At 38.3% G+C, this 24,857-nt stretch overlaps 3 protein-coding genes and 1 pseudogene across 3 annotated transcripts; all 4 read right to left on the bottom strand.

Annotated features, from left to right (window-relative positions):
• Window positions 1-4,797: 4,797 nt before the first annotated feature.
• LOC133815405 (secreted RxLR effector protein 161-like) lies at window positions 4,798-5,409 on the bottom strand. The gene has a single exon (XM_062248249.1). The coding sequence runs from the start codon at window positions 5,407-5,409 to the stop codon at window positions 4,798-4,800; it is 612 nt and encodes a 203-aa protein (XP_062104233.1).
• Window positions 5,410-9,728: 4,319 nt separating this feature from the next.
• LOC133819261 (probable aspartic proteinase GIP2) lies at window positions 9,729-11,260 on the bottom strand (annotated as a pseudogene).
• Window positions 11,261-11,815: 555 nt separating this feature from the next.
• LOC133815403 (uncharacterized) lies at window positions 11,816-13,003 on the bottom strand. Its single transcript, XM_062248248.1, has 2 exons — window positions 12,735-13,003; window positions 11,816-12,647 (listed from the first exon to the last, which is right to left on the bottom strand). Exons 1-2 carry the CDS (start codon window positions 13,001-13,003, stop codon window positions 11,816-11,818), a joined length of 1,101 nt encoding a protein of 366 aa, XP_062104232.1.
• Window positions 13,004-16,379: 3,376 nt separating this feature from the next.
• Window positions 16,380-17,174, bottom strand: LOC133815402 (uncharacterized protein At4g02000-like). The gene has a single exon (XM_062248247.1). The coding sequence runs from the start codon at window positions 17,172-17,174 to the stop codon at window positions 16,380-16,382; it is 795 nt and encodes a 264-aa protein (XP_062104231.1).
• Window positions 17,175-24,857: the final 7,683 nt, after the last annotated feature.

Below are 24,857 nucleotides of genomic sequence, written 5' to 3'. Positions count from 1 at the left end.
CTTCAGGGTACACGTCATCTTCAGAACCAGAATTATACTGACGACATTCATCCTCTGCTGGCTGTGATGGTTGCTTCTGTAACAAACTTATCACGGTCGCAAGTTGATCCATGATAAGCTTCTTCATCTCCCCCAGTCTACTCTCAAACGTAGTCTTCATCTCATTCTGTGCAGCCAGAATTGCTATTTGTTGGGCTTCGACCTTCTCCAATCTCTTCGCCAACCCAAGGTAGTCGGCGTCATTGGCTGCAGGAGTTGAGGTTGGAGGCACAGTGCCTGATGTGGACGGCTCTGTTTGTTCTTTCGGTGGTGATGGTGGAATGATTTTTGCAGTTTGAACATATTCCGCCACCCGTTTTGCTTGGGTCTCGAATTGAGTGGAATCTTGTGTTCCAGCTTCTATTTCTTCCATCTCATCTGAGCCCATATCCACCGTGGGGACTTCACACTCACAATTGGAGTTCCAGTATTCAACCTCCCAATTCCGAGGGTGCAAGATCTGAAGAACAACCATCTGCATAATCAAAAAATAAGAAAACAATCAACATCGCAGAAACTCGAAGAAACATCGCATAATGTCGCAAAAGTATATTATCAACAAAGTAATAAAAATCACATTTATGTCGCAATAAGTCGCAATTATGTCGCTAATATTTTTAAAAGAAATCAAATATAAATCACAAAATAAAAAATCGCATAATGTCGCAAATATGTCGCAAAACAGATAATGTAAATCGCAAAAAGAAAAATGTTGTCGCACAAATGTCGCGTAAAACTCGCACATATATTGCAAATAATACTGAAGGCAAAATATATCAGAACAACAATGAGAAATAGAGAAAGATTCACATACTCTTTTCTCAAGCAGCAGTGCCACATCAGTTTGCTTCACATCGTGTTTCGTAACAGTAACGGGGGTGCTCCAGTTCAACATTCTAGGGAATCTGCTCCCTTTGCACTGCCCATACTTCTTCCCCACATCTTGCATGACCTAAAACACCCAATATTGCAAGGCCGGTGCATATCCGTACACATTGTACTTCGCTTCTAGTTGAGTAACTTTTTTCTCCTTCTTCGATTTCTTCTTCTTCTTATCTTTCTTGCTCGACAACTTATCCAGGTAGTTTTGCCGTAGCTGCTGCATATTTTTAGCTATGGAAGACAACAGCTTCTGATAAGAAAGGAGGCCCCAAGGATACTCGAAGAAGTTATCTACATTTTCAACTAACTTCAGCATATCAGTCCAAATATACACACCCTCGGACCGTGACAACAGAACGCCTTCAACAAAAGCACATAAACCCAGCTTGTAAACATCATCTTCAACATCACACGCCTCAAAAGCTAGCCAAAGGGTTTTGAAGGCCACCCTTTTCGCATTATTGAAATAGTCCCGCAGTATCCGATCAGAATCACATTGTGTATTCAATTCTGCTGTCGAGGGGCCACCGCTCATCTTTAGGCCTGTGATCAAACCGAACTCAGACCTCCCAAATCTGGTTTCTGTTTTACCCACGTAAAACCACACTTCATCGTTTTTAACTTCACTGACTTTCTTTTTCCTCAATAACAGTTGATGCACAATCACCCCAGAGAATTGAAGAACACTGGCATTCCAAAAAGATCCGAAGGGACTTTCCTTCACCTTATCAGTCAACTTAAAGGCTTCGAACTTATCCTTTATAGCAGTGAAGTACCCGCTCCCTCTGTAGCTGATACGCCCTGGAAAATGCTCGGACAATGGGAGAACGAGCTCTGGAGCCATCTGCATTTTTAAAAACAGGATTTATAATCGCACAAATGTCGCAAAATAACTCGCAAAACCTCGCAAAACTACAATTATAAAAAATGTATAAGGTTTTTAAATTAAAATCGCAAACCTATCCAATATAATCGCATAAACATCGAACAAAGATCGCTAAAACAACACAAATGCCATAAACTATCATTATTTTCCCTACATAATCGGACAATATCGCCCAAATGTCGTTCAAAAATCGCAAATCAGACACAAACAACGCCAATCAACCATACTGCCTTGATAAGTCGCACAAAATCGCACAAACATCGCTTAATATCGCAAATTTATAAGAAACCAAAGAAAACGCAGTCCCGATACCCAGATTCTTCCCCAAACACAAAATAGTAGAAATCTGAACATTAATCACAGAATGCAGTTCTAAAACAACAAACTAACCTCAAATACACCAATTTCGTTCGAATTCAAAAGAGAAATTAAAAGAAAAATATAAAAAACAAACCTTGATTCCCGTGGGCGTGTGGGTTCGTGTGGGTTGGTGATCGGAGACTGGGTTCTCGGAGGTCCGGCGTGGGTAGTGTTCGTGTGGGTCACTGGGTTCGGTGTGGGTGTGTGGGTTCGTGTGGGTCGCTGGTTCGGTGTGGTGTTGCCGGGTGGCTGGGTTCGTGTGGGTTCGTCGCTGGGTTGGGTGTGTTCGTGTGGGTCGCTGGTTCGGTGTGGGTCCCTGGTTCGGGGTGACTGGGTTCCATGCACGACCGTCCCTGGTCTGTAGAAAGATGGCGAGAATGAGAGAATTCAGGAGAGAGAAGGGAGTTAGAGAAAAGGGAGGGAAGTTGAAATGTCAGGGGTATTTTGGGGAAGAAATTGAAAGAGTGGGATAATTTTTCTATCTTTATTTTTTGAGTTTAATTTTTTAGCTTGTTTAATTTTTTAGCATATTATGTCAAATTTCCCTTTTAATTGCAACGTTTGTTAGCTTGTTAGATTAGTAGTTAGTATTTTTTTTCATCTCAAGTCTCTTTCTAGGAGAAGGCCTCCACTAGTTGAGCTAATCCTATCCGAGTATAATTAACATATTCTGAATCAAGTATATGTGATAATACTTTATCTTCCTTATTAGATAAATATAGTACCTTTAAACATCACTATGGAAATGTATAAATATATATTAAATAAGAGTACTTCGGGGCTGTCAACATGGACTACACTAGAAGGGATAACTAAAGTGTAGGTTTTTAATTTTTATTTGTAAATATAGAGTAGATGGTGGCTAATACTAAATGTTTTTAAAAATTAGTACTTTTGGTAAATGTACTTAATATTTTTAAAATGTTGCACTTTTATACTCAAATTTTTTTTTGTGGTAAATATATTTGATGTTTTTAAAATGTTGCACTTATATATATATTTTCTATTATTTTGATAAATAATAAGAAAGTGAAGGAAAAATATAAGATTTTAATTATTTTTTAAATTTTAAATTATTTTCACTTTCTTATTGTTTCTCAAATTAAATATTTTACTTTTAACATTAAAAAATATTTTATTAAAATTAATAAAAATGATTTAAAATAATTAAAAACCTATATATTTTCATCAATTTAAAATATAAATTTTTTTTAAAAAAAGTAAAGAAAAAATATAAATTTAATTATTTTGATTAATTTTATTAATCTTATTTTTTTATTATTTTGAAAATAAAATTAATTTAAAGTTTTAAAAATAACTAAAATCTTATATTTTTCATTCACTTTCTTATTATTTTTCAAAATAATTTCTAAACATAAGTATAAAGGTACAATATTTTAAAAACATCATGTTTATTTATAGCCAAAAAAAATTCGAGTATAAAAGTGTAATATTTTGAAGAGATTAAATATATTTACCAGAAAAAATTGAGTATAAAAGGGCAACATTTTGAAAATATTAAGTTTTGAAGGTGCCGTTTACTCTTAAATATACTTAAATTATACATATAAAAGGATACACCGACACATAAGAAGATTCTTTTATACATTAGTTTCTAACTTTCTATTATACTTTACTTGATTTCTATTACATAAAAAATCAAATTGTGATTAGTTTTTGTCGTGGTAAAGCAATCCACGACCCCAAGGCTCCAAGATTCACTTGCAAAACAAACCAAGAACAAATATACACAGAAAAATGTACTAAAACACAAACACTTAGAGAACAAAAATAAGAAAGGGGAAGAAAAAGAATCACACAGAGAGATTTATACTAGTTCAGCCTTAAAATAAGACCTACATCCAGTCCGAACACTTCTCCACTATAATGAATCAATGCTAAAATACAAAACAACCCTTCTTCCTCTCCAAATGTTCTTGAACACTCTGTACAACTCAAAATATGAGCACTTAGTTTACACCACAGTAAACTCTCACACACTCAACAATGTACAAAGAAAATTAACCCTTGTTCTCTCTTTCTCTCTTTTCAAAACCTCTTATTTTCTTGTATCTTCAACTAATGAAACCCCTGGATATATATAGCTGCAGCTCCAGTTCTTTCACGTGCTAAAAGAAAAATCAGTTCTGTTTTAACTGACTAAAAATCTGTTGTAACTGACTAGGCATAAAAGAGTACAGAAGATATAAGTTATTTAATGATCTCTTAATAACAACACGTCATATGCCAGTGATATTAGGATTACTCCAACATATTCCACCTTAATCCTTATATTAATGGCATAAGACACTTCCTTAGATCAGTGGAGAAGTATACTCGAATTTCGGTCTTCATCATTCTTCAAGACCAATCAAGTTCAAACAATGTTTGAACTTGTTCAAAGGCAACACCTTAGTACCCAAGCCTGCTGCATTTTCTTCAGTAGGGACCTTTTCCAAGTCAATCTCTTTGTTTTCAATTTTCTCCCTTATCCAGTACATCCTAATGTCAATGTGCTTTGAACGCTCATGGTACACTGGATTTTTGCTGAGATGAATTGCTGACTGACTATCTAAATATACAGTAACTCTTCCCTTCAACATCTTTAGCTCTTTGAGTAAGCCTTGAAGTCAAATTCCCTCTTTAATAGCTTCAGTTACTGCCATAAATTCTGCCTCAATTGTAGATAATGCCACCACAGGTTGTAGTTGAGTTTTCCAGCAAATACAATTTCCATTCAACAAGAAAATAAATGAAATTACTGACTTCCTATTGTCTCTATTTGCTGCATAATCAGAATCCACGAATCCTTCCAATTGAATCTGTCCCTTGGATTTCTTGAAGTGCAATCCATAATTCAAAGTGCCTTTGATGTATCTTAACAACCATTTCAAACATTCCCAATGAGATTCGCCTGGATTAGCCATATACCTACTTAGTACACCTATAGGATAGGCTAGATTAGGCCTGGTACTCACCATTGAGTACATTAAGCAACCTATTGCTTCTGAATAAGGAACACTTTCCATTCTTTTTGTATCTTCATTAGTCTTTGGGCATTGATCATTTGAAAATTTGAAATGCCCAGCAATAGGCATGCTGACAGGTTTAGAACTACTCATGTTGAATCTGTCAAGCACCTTTGACAAGTATCCAGTTTGAGAAATAATTAACTTCTCCTCTTTGTTCTTCCTTGTAATGACCATGCTAAGAATTTTCTTTGTTGTACCCAAATCCTTCATTTCTAACTCCTTACTGAGTTGTCCTTTTAACCAAACAATTTGTTGCTTTTCTTTTCCACGTATAAGAGTAAGAAAACAACATCACTTGTTTCTAAATTCTTGTAGTATAAACATGTATCAAACTCAGACCGTTTGAACCCCAAACCAGTCACAAAATTGTCAAACCTTCTATTCCATTGATGAGGAGATTGCTTCAGACCATATAAAGACCTCTGTAGCTTGCATACAAGTTCACCACCTAGTTGTTCCACCTCAAAACCTTCAGGCTGACTCATGAAAATGGTTTCTTCAAGCTTTCCATTCAAAAACGCTGTTGTAACATCCATTTGTTCCACCTGAAAATCTAGCTGGGTTGCTAAAGCTAGCATGCTCCTTATAGTCTTATACTTAACTACTGGTGAGAATACTTCATTATAGTCTATCCCCTCTTCTTGTGTAAAGCCCTTTGCCACAAGTCTTGCTTTATATCTTTTTTCCTCATCATTTGTTGCCCCTTCTTTTATCTTATAAATCCATTTACAAGCAATTATCTTCTTGTCTTTAGGCTTTGAAACTAACTCCCATGTCTTATTCTTCCTTAAGGAGTCCATTTCTTCATTCATAGCTTTAATCCATCACTTTGAATCTCTGCTTTTAATTGCTTCCAGATATGTTGATGGCTCACTTTCATCAAGTTGTCTCGCCACATTTAGAGCATATGAAATGACATTTGCTTCTCCCAATTTGTAAGGAAAACGAATGACCCTTCTAGTTCTATCTCTAGCTAATTGATAATTAGCAAGAGTTTCTTGAGGTTTCCCATCATCAGGATGTTGCTCAGGTTCTTGACTTCCACTTTGACTAGTAGACTCGTCTTCTTTTCTTTGAGACTTAACTAACGTAAACTCTATCTCTGTACTGGTACTTTGTTCACCTGGGTTTCCTGCATCACATGAAACACTACCTTTCTCTTTCAAGTGTGGAAATTCTTTCTCATTAAAAAAAACATTTTTACTGTTAATTATTTTGTACCCTGGTTGTTCTAATGAGCATAGCCTAAAACCTTTAACACCACATGGATATCCTAGAAACAAACATTTTACTGAGTTTGAACTTAGTTTATCAGTGTCTTGGAATGCATATGCTGCACAACCAAATATTCTCAAATGACTTAGGGATGGGGGATGACCAGACCATTTTTCTTCAGGGGTTTTTAGGCCAATTACTCTGTTTGGACTTCTATTTACTAAATAGGCAGCTGTAGTGACAGCTTCACCCCAAAATTGTTTAGGCAAACCAGAGTTTATAAGCATGCATCTTACTTTATTTAAAAGAGTTCTATTCATTCGCTCAGCCACCCCATTTTGTTGTGGTGTGTGAATTATTGTTCAATGCCTTTCTATCCCCTCCCTTTTGCACCAAGTATTAAATTCCCCATTATCAAATTCTAGGCCATTATCTGTCCTAATAACTTTCAGCAACTTACCAGTTTGTTTCTCAACATAATTTTTCCACTCTTTAAATTTTTCAAAGCAATCACTCTTGTGTTTTAAAAGATAAATCCATACCTTTCTGCTGTAGTCGTCTACTATGGACAAAAAATAGCGATTTCCACCTTGAGTAGCTACTTTTCTCGGCCCCCAAAGATCCGAGTGAACATACTCCACAATCTGAGATGCTTTATGTTTTCCAACTCCAAATTTGACTTTGTGTTGTTTACCTCTAATGCATGTTTCACAAAAAGGCAGAGAAGAATATTTTATGTTAGTTAATAAACCTTGTTTACAAAGTTCAGACATACCTCTTTCACTCATGTGGCCTAGCCTTTGATGCCAAACTACTATCTCTGAGCTATCATGTTTGGCCATTGATGCTTCACCAGCTGTGACAGTACTACCAACAAGTACATATAAACCATGTTTTTTTTATGCTTTTCATTATTACTCTTGAACCTTGTGAGATTCTGAAATTTCCATCACTTCCTTTGAAGCACAACCCTTGAGAATCTAGCGCACTAATTGATATTAAATTCCTTCTTAAATCTGGTATGTACCTCACATTTTCAAGAATCCTTATTACCCCATCAAAGTGTTTTATTACTATAGACCCAATTCCTTCTACTTGACAAGCTTGATCATTTCCCATGAGTACTTTGTTATTGTGCAATTTCTTGAAATCAAAAAACCATTCTTTTACTGGGCTCATGTGATAGGTACATCCTGAGTCAAGTATCCATTCAGTTATGTCTCTTGTTGATGTCACGTTGAACATTTCTCCATCAGAATATTCCAGACTTGTTCCATCTACGAGTGCAGTAGTCTCATCTGTGTGTTGATCGTCTCTTTTCTTCTTCAAATCCCAACAAAACCTTCTAAGGTGTCCAATTTTTCCACAGTGGTGACACCTTCTTGTTTCTTTTCCTCTTGACTTTGATCAAGCAGGAGACCTCCGATTTGAGTTTTCTTTCCCTTTACTGAAAGATCTTCTTGGTTGTCTTCCCCTTATGAACAAAGACTCATCTTTTTCTTTCTTGCCTTTCTCAACATTCAACCTTTAGTCTTCAAAATAGACAGAACATCTTCCAAACTCAGAGTTTCTTTACCATACTGAATCACTGTCTTGAGTTCTCTAAATTGATCAGGTAAGCTATATAACAGTATTATAGCTTGGTCTTCTTCATCAACCTTCTTACCTATATTACTCAAATCTAAAACAATCTTGTTAAAATCATCAAGATTCTGGTTTAAGGTTTTAGTAGAATCCATTGTGAATCTATAGAATTTTCCTTTCAGATATATTTTGTTAGATGTAGTCTTAGTCATATATAATTGTTCAAGTTTCGACCACATACCAACAGGAGACTCTTCTCCTATTACCTGTCTCAACACATTATCCGATAGATGCATCACAATTGCATATCTAGCTTTCTTCATCATCACCTTTGTATCTTCAGATGTTTCTTCAGACTTCTTTTTCTCACCAAGCTTGGTTTCTCCTATAAGAGCACCATCAAGATTTTGATGTATGAAAACAGCCATCATTTTCTCCTTCCAAAGACTGAAATCCCTAGTTCCATCGAACTTGTCGAGATCGAAACGCAATGTCGACATCCTTGCTTCTCCTTTCTTTCTGTGTAGAAATCAAGAATCTAATATGAGCCTTGTTCTTCAATCTCCGAAACCTGGGCTTCTGATACCACTGTTGTGGTAAAGCAATCCACGACCCCAAGGCTCCAAGATTCACCTGTAAAACAAACCAAGAACAAATATACACAGAAAAGTGTACTAAAACACAAACACTTAGAGAACAAAAATAAGAAAAGGGAAGAAAAAGAATCACACAGAGAGATTTATACTGGTTCAGCCTTAAAATAAGGCCTACATCTAGTCCGAGCACTTCTCCACTATAATGAATCAATGTTAACTCTTCTTCCTCTCCAAAGGTTCTTGAACACTCTATACAACTCAAAATATGAGCACTTAGTTTACACCACAGTAAACTCTCACACACTCAACAATGTACAAAAAAATTAACCCTTGTTCTCTCTTTCTCTTTTTTCAAAACCTCTTATTTTCTTGTATTTTCAACTAATGAAACCCTTGGATATATATAGCTGCAGCTCCATTTCTTTCACGTGCTAAAAGAAAAATCAGTTATGTTTTAACTGATTAAAAATCTGTTGTAACTGGCTAGGCTTAAAAGAGTAACAGAAAAGATAAGTTATGTAATGATCTTTTAATAACAATACGTCATATGCAAGTAATATTAGGATTTCTCCAAAAGTTTTGTTCACTCCTAATTATGCTCTGTTGTGTGCCAACGTACGAACAATGGCAAAGGTAAGAGTTGCAATGACCTTATTTATTTAATTCTCTAAATTTAAATTTGACATATTTTTAATTTTATTTTGATTTTTGCTTTTGTAAAAATATTTGAATAACATTTTTAATTATTAGTTTTACTTTTCTCCCGCTAATTTTTTTTCCTATTCATTAATTTACGTCAACAACAAATAAAGACTGCGTATGAATATGTTGTTGTGACCGTACTCGCAGCATACGCGCCACCCATTTTTTGAAGAGATGTATTATAATACTAATTTTTCCTCCCTAAAATTTCTTCTTTTGAGTACATAAATACAGATGGGCGAATTAAATAAAAAACGTGTCTTTATAATAATAATGTTATTTAATTGGCAATGATATGTGTAAATTGATGCAGTGGTCCAAAACTACATAATGCTTTGGTTCTGGTCCCAAATAGGGATGGCATAATCTGGAGGGGGTCACCGCGCTGGGCGGGACAAGAAATGCGGCGAGCCTGCTAAAGAAACGACAGTATTTTTAAAAACACTAGATCGAGAGTAAGAACACTTCAATCATGATAACCGAATGAACTTGTAAAAATATTGAGACTAAATAGTTGCAGAAAACGTAGGATAGATCAATAATAGTAACAAACGAGAATATCCTTCGAAAATAGTAAATATCAAGATGAAGTATCTAAAGAAGCTAGCCTAGCTAGTGCGGGAACACGAAGTGTCTTTGACCAGAAGTGAAGAAGTAAATCCGAGCGTAGAGGTTGTCAAATCAAACTCCAAAAGATTGTCCTCCAACTGAGTCCCTCCTATGACGAACGATGTTCTTGGCTCTGACCCTCCATCGACAAATCCCAAGCACATAACATTCTTGTTAAGTCTCACCATCGAATTGGAACCGTAGATTTTCCAATTCACGCTCCTTACCTTGCCTTCCAGCTCCAGATCGATAAGCGGCACCCTCGGTCCAGTGAACACCCTTGGTGCTGAAACACGCGCCGAAGGGCTTGACGCTGGCCACTCTGGTGATGTTCCTAGCAGTGGCTTTCTTAACAAACTCAGAAACGACAGCCCTGTAGATGGAACTATGCAAAACGGCGTAAGGAGTGGAAGAGCTAATCGTAGTGCCACCAACTCCGGTTGTGGCATTAATGGAGAGCAAAGAAGCATCAAAATGGACAACCCTTTTGTCTATTTTAATTGATTTCACGCCGATAAAGTACTCTTCCGAAGGAGTATCTGGGAGAGCCAGTTCCTCGACCGAAGCAATGGGGTTGATCAGAAGTGGCGTCCTTATGAGGCTGTTGGACAAATTATCCTTCAAGGGAAGCATAACATAAGGGCCTCCGCCAATGAAAACGTTCCCCGGTTCGACGTCTTTCGATGACGAAGGAATGCAAACGGCGTACTTCCGAGGAAGATTAAACGACGAAGAAAGTTGTGCCGCAAAAGAGAACGGGTTCCTGCCAAGACCAAACGACCCTTTGGTACCAACAGGAAGACGATTCAAGGGTATTGTGAACTCAGAGTTTAGACATGCGAAGGGAAGACGAGGAGTATTTCTAAGAATTCTCATATTTGACCCGTCTTCGGTTTGGACCTTGAAAACGTCCTCGCTTAGCCCTCCGGTGTCACCAAATGCCAAAGCGCAAGTTTGATTCGAGCAGTGAGGCCATGGCGTGGAGGAACACTGAAGACAAGCACCGGATGATTGACCGCCGTAGAAACGTCCACACTTTTTGGTGTTGCAGTTGACGTAGCGGTACGACGACGAGTCGTATCTGGTGTCGTCGCAAGTGAAGCTTGTGAGCTGCACTCCGATGTCGAGGAGTAACTTGACGGTGGCCGCAGGAGTACCTACTTGGATTTTGGTACTGTAGTAGTGACTGGTAGCGTTAACAATGTTTTTGTTGATGGGAAAAATGAAGGGGTTATTAGGTTGAGCGGCATTTGAGGTCGAAACATGGTAGTTAAGAGTAAACAAAAGAAGAGCGGAGAGAACAACGAAAGAATTGAGAGCAGAGGAGGAGCCCATATTGCTATTATAAACAGCCAAATATTTAGTTAATTTTCTCTGAACTATCGAGGAGCCAAATATTGCTATTATAAGCTAGAAGACATCTGGTATGTTTTTTGCTCCATTTTTCGAACCCAAATAATTTATTAAATAGAAAAGAAAAAAAAGGAGAAACCATCGATTTACCAATAATAATTATGGAAGTTTTTTTTTTTTGGTTTATATCTCTTTATGTTTGTTTGAATTCTTTGTTTTGATAAATTATTTTTTAGATTTTATATTTTATAAAATGTTAAAATATTCTAAATCTGATTTTAGTCAATATTTTTTCAACTAAAATCACAAATAATTTACCAAACTAATCATTCATAATAAAATTAAATCATTTAAATTCTATTTTAACCATTTTATAAAATATAAAATCTAAAAAAATAATTTATCAAAACTCATATTACAAAGTAACTAGATAAAACCCAAACTCAAAAAAAAATATTTCCTTTTTTTTTATTGGAGTAGTTAATACTTTGTAGTAACTGATTTCATTTTGTGTATTTTTTAATTTTTTTTTTTTTTGCCAAATAAAAGGGGAAATTTTATTGAATTAAATCATTCAAGAGTACATTGTTTAACTCAACTGGAACATCATTCCCTTTCACAATACGATCAGCTATGTTGCTAGTGGATTTTGCAATGCAATGGGCCACAGCATTAGCAGAACGTTTTACAAAGTTTAGTGACACAGAACAATTTTGTAATTCAGAGAAAATCTGTCTGCAATCTTGGATGATTCTCCCAAAATAAGAGAGAAGAGGAGTGGAACTTCTAATAGCTTGAATTGAAACCAATGAATCCGATTCCACCATAACATTACGCCATCCCTTAGCTTTGATCCAACTCAGGGCTTCTTTGATCCCGATGGCTTCTGCGAAATCAGGCTCCACCAAACCTTCACGGCAAGGCGCTCTAGCTTCCAACAGCTCCCCAGATTGATTTCTAGCAACAATCGCAAAAGAGAAGCGATCTGGAGAAGAGAACAAAGCAGCATCAGAGTTCACTTTGATGAAACCAGGCGGGGGAGGAGACCAAATTGCATTACCGTCTGAAGAGAGGACAAGCCCCAAGGAGAGGTCGAATGTACGGTCTTGGGCGGATTTCCACTGCGACAGGGAGTTACGGGCAAGAGACACTATCTCAGCAACTTCCATGGATCTCTGATTCCAGATAAGGTCATTCCGAGATTTCCACAAGGCCCAGCAAAGCATGGGGATGAGATTAAGAGATGGACCATGGGGTTTGGATAAAATTTGTGAAAACCAACTTGGGAAAGAGAGATCAACCTCGGACTCCACTGAAATGCCGATATACCTCCAGCAATTTCGCGAAAATGAGCAAGAAACCAGAATATGGATGGTGGACTCACGGCAGCTATTACAAAACGGGCAAAGCGCATTAACTGGAATATTTTACAGTTGGAGATTACATCTTGTCGGCAGGCACTCAGAGGAGGCTTGCCAAAGAAAATTTTTAACTTTAGGAGGGATATCTAGCTGCCACAAATTCTTCCAGAACGCCAAATTTTCGGCCGAACTAACTGGTAATTTATTCTTCTGAAGGAGAGCATGCGCACTCTTGACAGAGTAATGCCCAAGTCGTTCCAAACGCCAATACCAATGGTCTTCTGAATTTGTATCAAAAGGAATGAGACGAATAATGTCTCGGTCTCTTGAATTAAAAATATCATTAAGAATGTCTTGGTCCCACTCAGTCTGATTATCGTTCATTAGCTAGGCAACCTTTACATTCAGTAAAGCATTGGAGGAAGTATGTACGAAAGGGTCCTCATTGGGGAGCCAAGGATCCCCAATAACATTAACCGAAATACCAGAACCTATACGGACAGCTGACCCTTGTTTTAGCAATTCTTGTGAAGCTAAGATGCTCCTCCAAATGTAGCTTGGACTGCCCCCTATTGATGCCGAAAAAAAGGAAGTATGAGGATAATACCTCGCTTTGTAAATACGCCCAACAAGAGATTGTGGTTGTTGAATCAAACGCCATCCCTGTTTTCCAAGGAGAGATAAATTGAAGTCATAAAGAGATCGAAATCCAAGGCCTCCCATACATTTAGGTTTGCATAATTTCTCCCAACTTTGCCAATGGATCCCCTTGGCTTTTTTGGATGAAGAGGACCACCAATATCGATTCATTATGCGTTCTACCTCCCTACTAATGTCAAGAGGGAGAAGAAATACGCTCATAGCATAATTGGGAAGAGCTTGAGCCACCGTTTTTAACAAAATTTCTTTACCAGCCTTAGATAAAAACTTCCCTTCCCATCCTTGAATGCGTTGACGAATACGATCCTTAAGGTACCCTAGGATTGCGGTCTTATTGCGGCCCAAAATATTGGGTAACCCTAAGTAAGTACTATTATCGTCCACCTCATGGATACCCATATCACCACAAATAATGTCCCTGGTAAGAACATCTGTATTGCGACTGTAGAAAATTGATGACTTGTCATAATTGATCTTTTGACCTGAGGCTTCCTCAAAAGGGTTTAACAGGTGCATAACATGACTGGCTTCCTCACTAGACGCTTTGCAAAAAATGTAACAGTCATCAGCAAAGAACATATGGGTTATCCTAGGAGCTCCTCTAGCCACCTGAATACCATTAAGAAGCCTTCTTTCTTCAAAGTCCTTTAAGATAGCAGAGAACCCCTCAGTACAAATAATGAAAAGATATGAGGATAAGGGATCACCTTGACGCAAACCTCTCTCGGGGATAATATGACCGAAAACCTGTCCAGCATGGGAGATTTGATATTGTGCAGTCGTGATACAAGCCATAAAAAGTCTGATAAGCTTGTCATCGAAACCCATTCTATGAAGCACCGCCCTAAGATAATCCCATTCAACACGGTCATATGCTTTACTCATATCTAATTTGAGCGCCATGTAGCCTTGCTTTCCTGTAGTCTTCCTCTTCATGTAGTGCATTAGCTCATAGGAAATCATGATGTTGTCAGTGATCAAACGTCCCGGTATGAAAGCGCTTTGAGTCTCTGAAATAATGCAATCAATCACCTGTTTTAACCTGTTGGCCAGCACCTTTGAAATTATCTTATACAACACATTGCAAAGGGAAATGGGCCGAAGATCCAACATAGTGGTAGGGCTCTTTTTCTTTGGTACAAGGACGATATTTGTAAGAGGCAACCGACTGTCAAATCGTTCCTCACGCCAAAAATGTCTGACTTCAGCTACAACATCTGGACCCACAATATGCCAATATTTCTGATAAAATCATGGACTCATCCCATCTGGTCCTGGTGATTTGTCAGGATGCATCTGAAATGTGGCAATTTTCACCTCTTCCTCTTCAATAGGCGCCATTAATAAGTGGATTTGAGCTGATGATATGGACCTGGAAATACAATCAACAACAGGGGCCCAGTATGGTATAGTAGATTTAAATAAAGTTTGAAAGTACTCTACCATCAAATCTTGAAGCCCATTGTTCCACTCTATACGCTGATTGGAGTCATTGTACAGGGCATGGATAGAATTCAAACACCTTCTTGTTCTTGCTGTAGCGTGGAAATATTTTGAATTATTATCACCCTCTTTCAGCCAGATTTGCTTGGAACGCTGCCTCCAAAATACCTCTTTTTGGATAAGTATTTCGTGCAACTCCTTGCTAGCTTCTGCATAATTCCTAACTGAGCGAGAGTCATGGAAGGGTTTAAAGCGCCTCATAGTAGCCGTACACTGGTTCATGCGAACTCTAAAGTTACCAGTTAAATTTTTGCCCCACTGTTGGAGCACTTCAGCACAATGAGAGAGCTTATCAATAATAGGTCGATCACAGTTTCTACTCCAGACATCCTCAATAATTTTACCACACATAGGCTCTCGAAGCCAGGCGTTCTCAAATTTGAAGGGTCTCTTAGAATGAGGAGTAGTAACAGGAGCTGGGTCGAGAAGAATAGGGCTATGGTCAGATGTGGAAGACTCAACATTGAATAAAACGGCTCTAGGAAAAAGATGAAGCCACTGAGAATTAACAAGAGCCCGATCTAATCTGCATTCTATCCAATGGTCAGTACCTCTACCTCTTTCCCAAGTATATTGATAACTAGTAAGGTCCATATCAATAAGGCAGCAATCGTTAATGGCTTCTTGGAATCCCTGCATCAACCATGCTGGATATGGGTTACCTCCACGCTTATCTACAGCAGAAAGAGTGTTGTTTAAATCTCCAATGACACACCAAGGAAGAGATAATGACTCTGCCAAATGCCTTAGAAGCCTCCACGTAGCTGCTCTCCTAGAACGGTTTGGCTCTCCATATATTCCAGACAGCCGAAAACTTGGACTTCCTCTAGGGGTAATGATTACATCAATATGATACTTACTAAAGGATTGCAATTGGGCTTCTTCTTTATTTCTCCACAACAAGGCAACTCCCCCACTGTGTCCTTGGGCCTCCACTACCATCATACTCTCAAAGCCCAAAGCAAATCTCAACTTGTCTACTCTTTCTTTTTTACACAAAATTTCACATAAAAATAAGAAGTTGGGTTTCTTTTGGAGAACTATCTCCTTTAGGAATTGAAACGTCCACGGGTCCCAAGCCCGCGGCAATTCCAACTGAGGGTACTCATAATCCTTGGCGGGTCCGAGTCTCGGAACCCGCCATTGATAAGTTTTTTGGGCTTGAAATGTTGCCATCGCTTCTGTTTTCATCCCGGATGGTTTGTATATGTGCTTCAGCTGCTTGACTTAGACCAGACGTTTCAAATTGTCCCATTAGAGAGGCTTGGCCCAACACATGAGAGTCACCACCATCTTGGGCCCCTTCCGTATAGGTTCTTCTTTTTTTAGATTCCACAATAATTGCCCCTAGCATATCTTCCTGAGTAATGCCTGCCAGCTCAGCGACTTGTGGGTTAAGAATTAACTCCCTTTGACTTCCTTCCATCTCCATATCACTTATTGAAGACGAGCCGAGATTTGCGCGATTTGGACGACTGGAGCTAGAAACATGGGGGTGGGGCGAAAAATCTGGGATTCGTGGAGCGTTATGCGCTGGAACGGAAGGATTGCCAATAGATGTCTGATTAGGCGGTTGGAACGGTGGCTCGGACGAGATTTATGTTCGCAACCACTGAGCTCCGATCAGCTTGGTTGGGCGACGAAGAGGGGTTCGCATCCAGTCCCCGTAAGGCTGAACTATCTCCTCCTCTGGAGTATCGAAACGACGGGGGCAGAATCTTTCGGAGTGGCCCAGCAAACCACAAACAAAACAAAACGTCGGAATGTTTTCGTATTTGAAATTCACCCAAACCCATTCAGTGGCCGACTGACGAATTCGCATTTTCCGTTTCAAAGGTTTGGTCAGTTCGAGCCGAACTCTAATGCGCATATAGTCTCTCCAAATTCCCATAAAGTTTTTCGGGCAAGCATCCACGAAGACGCCTATGTAGTTTCCAATGGCTTTCAAAACAGTAGTAGTCATGAAACCAATAGGTAGATCGTGGACTTGGATCCACAGATCTAGAGTATCCAGCGCAATACATCTGGGATTACCTTCCTGAGTCATTCTGGAAATTATGAGTGCTTTGCGATTGAAATACCATGGACTCCCTTCAACAACTCTTTTGATATCCAACTCATGGTAAAACTGAAAGAGAAATCGGTTGTTGTCCAGCTCTTTTATAAAAACGCCCTTTCCTGGTTTCCATGTCGAAGCCAATGTTTGTTGCATGGATAGAAAATCCAGCGAACCAGATTGGATGAACCTACCAATTAAACATAGACGCCAGTTGAACCCAGACTCTGCTTCTCCACCTTCTCCGTTAACTGCTAAAAGATCTAGTCCCCCTTCGTCTTCTTCAGATAGATTAACCTCTTTCATCCCTGGGAGCAGAACATTGGGACCCTCCATTGTGACCAGAACCACTAACAAATCACCACGATAGCAGGAAAAGACCAAAACTAGAAAAAGACAAAGACAAGCATGACAAAAGTCAAGACTTTCATTATAAGTAGTATATTATTTTAGTTACAAAAGAAATAGCTTTAATTATGTCACATGTGTCCATTTTTGTTCATGAACATTTTTGTATTTTTTTAATTTTTAATTTCAATATTTCTAAGGATTTCCTAAATATAACACTTCTAAGGATTGTGGGACCCACGTAATAAATATATTTTAAAATTAAAAAGTTTAGCTTCATCAACTCCTTCAAAGAGTTAAATTTAATAATTCCACATGGCTCGGGATGTATTTCAATCCACGTGGCTCGGGGTGAATAGCTTTTTTCTATTTAATTAGCCATACACGATGCGAAACGTCCTTTTTTATTATTATTAAATTACTATTTATTCGTGTAAAGTAATAATGACAATCAGCTGTCAATGGGGACTGTCTCATTAGTGTACACTGTTGTTCTCAAGTGTTTATTTGTTTAATGGGAAAAAATGTGAACTGAAATCTTGTTTCCTAAATCTTAAGTCTGAATATAAAAATAATTGAGAAAATAGGTAAGGTTAATACTTATAAAAAAAAAAATCGTATCAAATGTATATTGGAGATAAAAAAAAATTTATAGCCTCATAAAAAAAATAATGCATACATAAACTTTCATTAAAAATGGTGAAAATTAAATAAAAAAATTATCATAATTTGTCGGAGTTAACTTTTTTATAAAAAGCATATTAATCAATGTTTTCCAAAAATGAAGGAAATGGATGGTTTTATAGTACTGTATGTGGAAATTTCCTTTCTTTATTTATCCAATAATTATTATAAAATCTCATATTTACCCACTTATAAAAATACTTACTCATTCAACATATTCTTTTTCTTTTGAAAATATCGATAGATATTTTTTTTTTTTTTTTTTTAGAAGTGATTTTATTTTCCCTAACATTTTTATTTAAATTTAAAAAGAGTGATTTAATTGGTATTGCACTTAATTTAATCTTATACGAATTATAAAATATCAAAAAATTATGAGAAAAACCAAAGATCTGAATTGGAACATAAATCCGAATGTATTTTGTTTTACTTGTAGTATATTTATGATTACACATAGAGCTAACTAATGAATATTTTTTTAATAGAAGTGGATCGACTTCGTCACTTATTTATAAACAAATAGTCTTATAATGATCATAATATGCATCATTCTGCAATTGAAAATCCACTTTTTAAGTAATTAGAATTGAGTGTAATTAATTTTTTTTTTATTAAATTTGATATATTTTTTAAATCATGTAATACACAGTAACTATATAATTGGAGATAATCGAAGTATCTTAATTACAATCTTCAATACTCGTAGCCACTATGAGAATTATGTTCAACTACATTGTGTAATTACTAAATATTATTACTTTTTTATAAACTAATTATAACATAATATATTATTTTACTATGTAATTGATAATTATCTTGCCGAACATGACAATAAGAATTAGGGATAAAAAATTTTCCTACGGAAATAGGCCCCACAAGTACCTGCCCCTTATGGGGCTAGGATTCCCTGCCTAAACGGGGAACGGGGCGGGGATGAGAGTCATTTTCTATCCCCAAATGTTAAACGGGGCGAGGATGGGGATAACACTCCCCGCCCCAACGGGGCCCCCTTTAATTTGTTATTTATTTTATAATTTTTTTTACTTATCTTACATGTTTCTTTATATGATTTTGTAGCATATTAGTAACATTTTTTTAAAAGACTTTTAATTTTATTTTGGACATATTTAATACTTTGAGTGATTAAAATAGTGTAATATATATTAATTTTAGGTAATCTACTTTTGTTTATTTTATTTTTAAATAATGGGCACCCGGGGATTCCTCGCCCCACCCTCGACGATGAATATACGTGGATGGGGATTAAAATGGTTAACGGGGACAGAGGTGGAGAAAGCACCCCCCACCAATTACCCTCCTTATTTCCATCTCTAATAAGAATTCATATATAATTACCACTTGACATTCAAATATATTTTGTATTTTAAAATAGTGTATAATTATTACCCTAATAACTACAGGACCTAGTAATTACACAATAATTTTTAAACACGTCGTAGGGGTGCTCCATTGAGGAAACATGTCAAAATGTTTCCTTAAGGAAATAAAAAAATTTGAAAGGATAAAGACAAGCACACTTTTAGCTAATTTATATCAATAAAGTATAAAGAAAAATAGAATAACGAAATCATACGTGATACTACCCCGACCCCAACCTCGAACCCCGACCCTTGACCCCGACCCCAGACCCGGCACTGATCGCGACATCTGACATCGGCCCTTGTCCCAGCACTGATCCGGACCTCAAAGCCCGACCCCAGACCTCGACTCCGACCCCAACCCCAACCCAGCCCCCGACACTGGCTCCGGACCACGGACCCCGACCCTTAACCTCGGCCCCTGGATCAACCACAACCCCCAACCTTGACCCCAACATCGACCTCTACCCTTAACCCCGAACCCCAACCTTTGACCCCGACCTTGTAGCATCCTAAATTTGCTAATCAGACTTAGCTCCTTGATTAGTGTGTTGGGAGAGGATAAACAGATATTATGTGCATTGTATGATTATATGAATTATGTGAGTTATATTATGATATGACTGTTGTAACATGTTTAGGTGTATTAAGTATGCATGTGGGTCCGTTTCTTATTAGAATGGTATTTTTGTAATTTTGACCCATTGATGTTATATTTATAAATATATGTTTTGTGTGATTTAGACCACATTATTATGTGGATATATTTGAGTTATTCGGCACGAGACGATTCTAGTGAGAAAATTATCAATTTAGTCTCAACGAGATTTATACCCGGCTCGAGGCGAACCAAGGGGTATTTTGGTAATCCGGTGAGTTATAGGGACTCCTTGTAGTATGAGTCGTAATTTGGAAAAATAGTGGTATTCCGGGATTAGCAGAATTAATTGGAAATTATAAGTGTGATGTGAGATGGGAGAGTAAAATGACATTTTTGCCCTTGAAGGGCTTTGAGAGAGAATTATGTGAGTGGGCGTATTTTGGTCATTAGGACCATGGATTTATCTTGACTAGCTAAGCTTATCAACTCGGATTCTTTCCAAAAACATAACAACAAACTCTCTCTCTCTCTCTCTCTCTTTGTATTTTGAAGATAATTTTTTATTCCAAACTTGGGATAAACTTGTTAAGGGATTTAGGAGATTTTGGGGAAAGTTTGGAAGCTTTAAAGCTTAGGAACCAGTTGGGGAAATCGTGTAACAGAGGTAAAATTCAAGTTTTGTTGAGTTTAATTTTGGTTTTTAAGTTTTATTGAATTATGAGTTTAATGGAATTTTGATTGAGTTTTATGGTTATTTTTTATGTTTCTAAGTTACTGAGACCATTTTCATGGTCAATTGTGAGTCAAATCATGTGTTGGGATGATTTTGGGAGGTTGGAGATTCTTCAAATTGTTGGAATTTTGGGCGCGGGGTTGCGTCGCAGCGCTGTTCTTGGAGCGTTGCGGCCCGCATGAACTCAAAGGCGCTAGGGTTCTTCTTAACTGCCTTGGCTTCGCGACGCCTTGTAGGTTGCGCTGTGGCACATGTCCTGTGCCTTTGTAGTTCGAGGCTCTCTGCCTAAATGCGCGCTGCGACTCTTCAGGGATGGGTTGCGGCTCTAATTGGGGAAAATGGCCAAATGAGGTTTTGAGTTGCAGGGACTCAAACCTTAGGGCTCGAGAAGAATTTTGCTACCCAGTTTAGTAGAATTTGAGGTCCTGGAGGCTAGAAACAGTCCGGAAGCCTTTACTCGCTCGTTATTGATGGTTATTCATTATTATGGTTGTGACTAGGGTTCACCGATTGACTCAGGAGGAAAAAGGGTCGTGCTTAGGGTTGTGATACATATCTCGTTAAGGACCTAAGGTAAGAAAACTGCACCTAGTTTGTGGTTAGGGCTTGAGCCAGGCCATTGAACATGGTTATAACTATGATTGAGATTTAAGCATGTCTGATTGCATTGAGCACTTCTGTGATAAATGATTTATGCTTGTTTGTATTATCTAATTGAAAGACTTGACTTATGAGTCAAGGGCGGCAATAGCGCGCTGAGTGCAGGCTAGCATGGTTAGACCTATCTAGGAGTGTGACATACGCTTGAATGACCTAATGGTCACTTGGAAAACAAAGCGTCGGGTATGCTTGACTAGCCTTATGGCTAGTTATCAGTAAATAGGGCAACAGGCCCCGGTGTGACTCTACAGTCACTTAGCTGGATTGAATGCATGCATGAGTAGAGTTATTACTGCTAGGCATGCAAGATAAGATTCTGAAATCTATTATTAAATGCTTATAAGCATGTCTATATTTTCTTGCTGAACATTGACTCACAAGTGCTATGTGGTGCAGGTAAGGGAAATGAGAAGTTAGACCAGCCATGAGTTAGAGAGCTTTAGTGGCGGCATGTACATATGCAGCCTGCTCAACTGCCACGATCGGGGATTCAAGGAGGAACTAGGATCAAACCCTAATTTTTCTGTAACGCCCTACTTCCTTAGAGTCGTTACTAAGTGAATTTAAAACGTGCAATTAACTCACTAATCGAGGATTTAGGTCAAAAGAGTAACTAAACTGTAATAAAAGTCACATAACTTGAAAATGTAATCATTCATTGAAAATTATAAAGCGTTAAACATTCGGGATCCCAAAATACTGTTTAGAAATATTTACAACTCAAAAAAATATGATTAAAGTCGACTAAACGACAAAATTAGGTTTTATATAAACATCTCCCAAAAATACCCCTAGCCGTGGCAGCCAGGTAGGCCAAACATGTACACGTCGCTTCACGCTCTTCGTACTCATGGTTGGTCGACCTTCCACTTGCCCTTACTTGCACCATAGAGCACCCATGAGCAGAAGCCCAGCAAGAAAACTCTAGACAAGCAATCAACATATGCATAACTAACAATCAACATATAATAAAATCGCCAACAGGCTAAACACATAACGACCATGTTGTCCTAGGCGCTTTACCAGGCCCTAGGTTCGCGGTCTACACTGTGAGGATATCCCAGGTATCCAATAGGGGTCTCACCCTGGCAACTCGCACTTTGCGTGCTAAACGCTACTCCCGTCCCCTAGCCGTACTCGGCCTTCACCGTTCTCGGCTCTTGCTGTTCATTCTAAAATATGCACACATAGCATAATTTAACAAATACTTAAACATACATAAAAATAATCAATGGGGCTACGCCCTGAATCACAATCACATAGGGTCGTGCCCTGCAATACAAACTATAGGGCCACGCCATGCTCTACGAGTACAACTGTTTTCTTGCCTGTGTCCCGAGCTTCTTGAGCATCGAAATCCCGAGCACAGTCCTCTAACTCAAGCCTCGTTGAAAACCTAGTTACAACACATAAGTAACACTCTCGTTACTAACCAATTCATAATTGTACCTCGGAACCAATCCCATGCTCTCGGGACCTCCCGGTTCCTTACACAAGGAAGCGAAAGCGTCCCCCGAGCCCCCTGAGCGAAACCCCTAAAAACACAAAATCCCATATCCTGAAAATGGCCTAGCGCCACGACACAGCCCTACAGGGGCCGCGGCGCCCAGCAAGGCTCCCTTGTCCTGATTCAACCTAGCACCGCGGCACGAAAGAACAGGACCGCGGCGCTCATACGCGAACCTAGAAAACTGGGTTTTTCCTACCATTTTTCCTGAGCCAAAACTTAACCAATTCAATACCAAAGTACACCCAAGTCCCAATTCGACCTAAAACTTCACATAAATAGTATAGAAACTCATAAACACCAGAAACACACTCAAACACCCATCCAAACTCAAGATCACAAAGTGGTTTAAAACTAACAAAAACTTAAACCACACTTCACAAGGTTTAAACCACCCTCCAGAAAATTAAACCACACCAGAAAATAAACTTCTGAAATGCATGGAAGTCTTACCTCAAGTAGAAATTCGACCCTGAGCTGCTTTCAAATCCAATTCCAAGCTCAAATCCACAAATCCCCAAGCTTAACCTTGCCAAACTTCATCCCAAGAATCCACAAAGCAAAACTCAATTTAACTCACTAATTCAACACTTCCAGCAGAAATTCATCAAAAATTGAATTTAAAACTTACCCTTGATCCTATCTAAGCCTCTGAGCTCTTGTGTTTCTGACTTATGATCCTTCAAAAATCAAACACCTTAGAGAGGGAGAGAGAACCGAATAGGTGATATAAAGAGAGAGAGCTGAGGGAATTTAATTTTTCTTCCTTCCTTTCCTCTGTTTTGCCTAGATGCCTATAGAATTCCCAGCTCCCACTAAGTATAACCTCTTGCCAAAATGACTTAATTGCCCCTTAAGTTAACCTAAGTCCTCAAATATCACCAAGGGTAGTTTAGTCATTTGACACATCTCGTTAAGTCCTCAAGTACACCTGAAAATTCCCGTTAATCCCGGCATACTAAAATCATTACTAAATTAATACCCGATACTTAATAAATCCCAAACTCACATTATCTACCCAAAATAACCCTAGGCTCCTCCCGAGCCGGGTATTTGACCGCGTTGTGACTTTCTAGCTAAATTGCTCCCTAGGACCGTCTCGGATCGTGCATCACAATTATATCACCACTCACACGTGGTGTCAATCACAATATACACAAATATTTCATTTATGCCCTCAGTGGGCTAAAATTACAAATATGCCCCTAGCAACCAAATGGAGCCCACATCATATTTAATTCACCTAACACATGCATTTCTAATTACAAACTTATCAAATTCACACATATTAACATAATAAATCAATTATTGCCCTCCAGACACACTAATCAAGGCCCTAAGCCTTATTAGCAAATTTGGGATGCTACAACTATCCCCTCCTTACAGAAATTTCATCCTCGAAATTACCTGAATAACTCGGGATATCGCTCCCGCATATCTGATTCAAGTTCCCACGTCGCCTCCTCAACCTTGCTCTTCCTCCACAACACTTTCACCAAGGCGATGGTCTTGCTCTGCAAGACTTTATCCTTCCGGTCGAGAATCTGAATCGGCTTCTCCTCATATGATAAATCCTGATCTAGCTCCAAGTTCTCATAACTCAACACTTGTGTAGAATCTGACACATACTTCTAAAGCATGGACATGTGAAACACATCATGAACCCCTGATAAAGCTAGAGGCATTTCCAATCTGTAAGCTACCTCTCCAACCCGTTTCAGAATTTCAAAGGGGCCAACAAACCTAGGGCTCAGCTTGCCCCGAACACCAAACTGTTTCACTCCTCTCAAAGGTGAAACCCTAAGGAACACATGGTCACCGACTTGAAATTCTACGCTCCTGTGTTTCAAGTCCGAGTAACTCTTCTGGCGACTCTGGGAGGCGAGCATTCAAGCTCTAATATTTTCAATCGCCTCAATGGTCCTCTGAACCATCTCAAGACCTAAGTACCTTCTTTCACTTGTCTCATCCCAATGGATAGGTGATCTACACTTCCTCCCATATATCATCTCATACGAAGCCACTCCGATAGTCGCCTGATATCTGTTGTTGTACGAAAACTCAATCAAAGGGAGATACCTACTCCAGGATCCCCCAAAATCTAGCA

Source organism: Humulus lupulus, chromosome 2 (assembly GCF_963169125.1).
Source record: "Humulus lupulus chromosome 2, drHumLupu1.1, whole genome shotgun sequence".
In the NCBI taxonomy this organism is placed as follows: domain Eukaryota; kingdom Viridiplantae; phylum Streptophyta; class Magnoliopsida; order Rosales; family Cannabaceae; genus Humulus; species Humulus lupulus.
The sequence above is the reverse complement of the archived record's forward strand: the minus strand, read 5'-3'. Positions and strand labels throughout refer to the sequence as shown.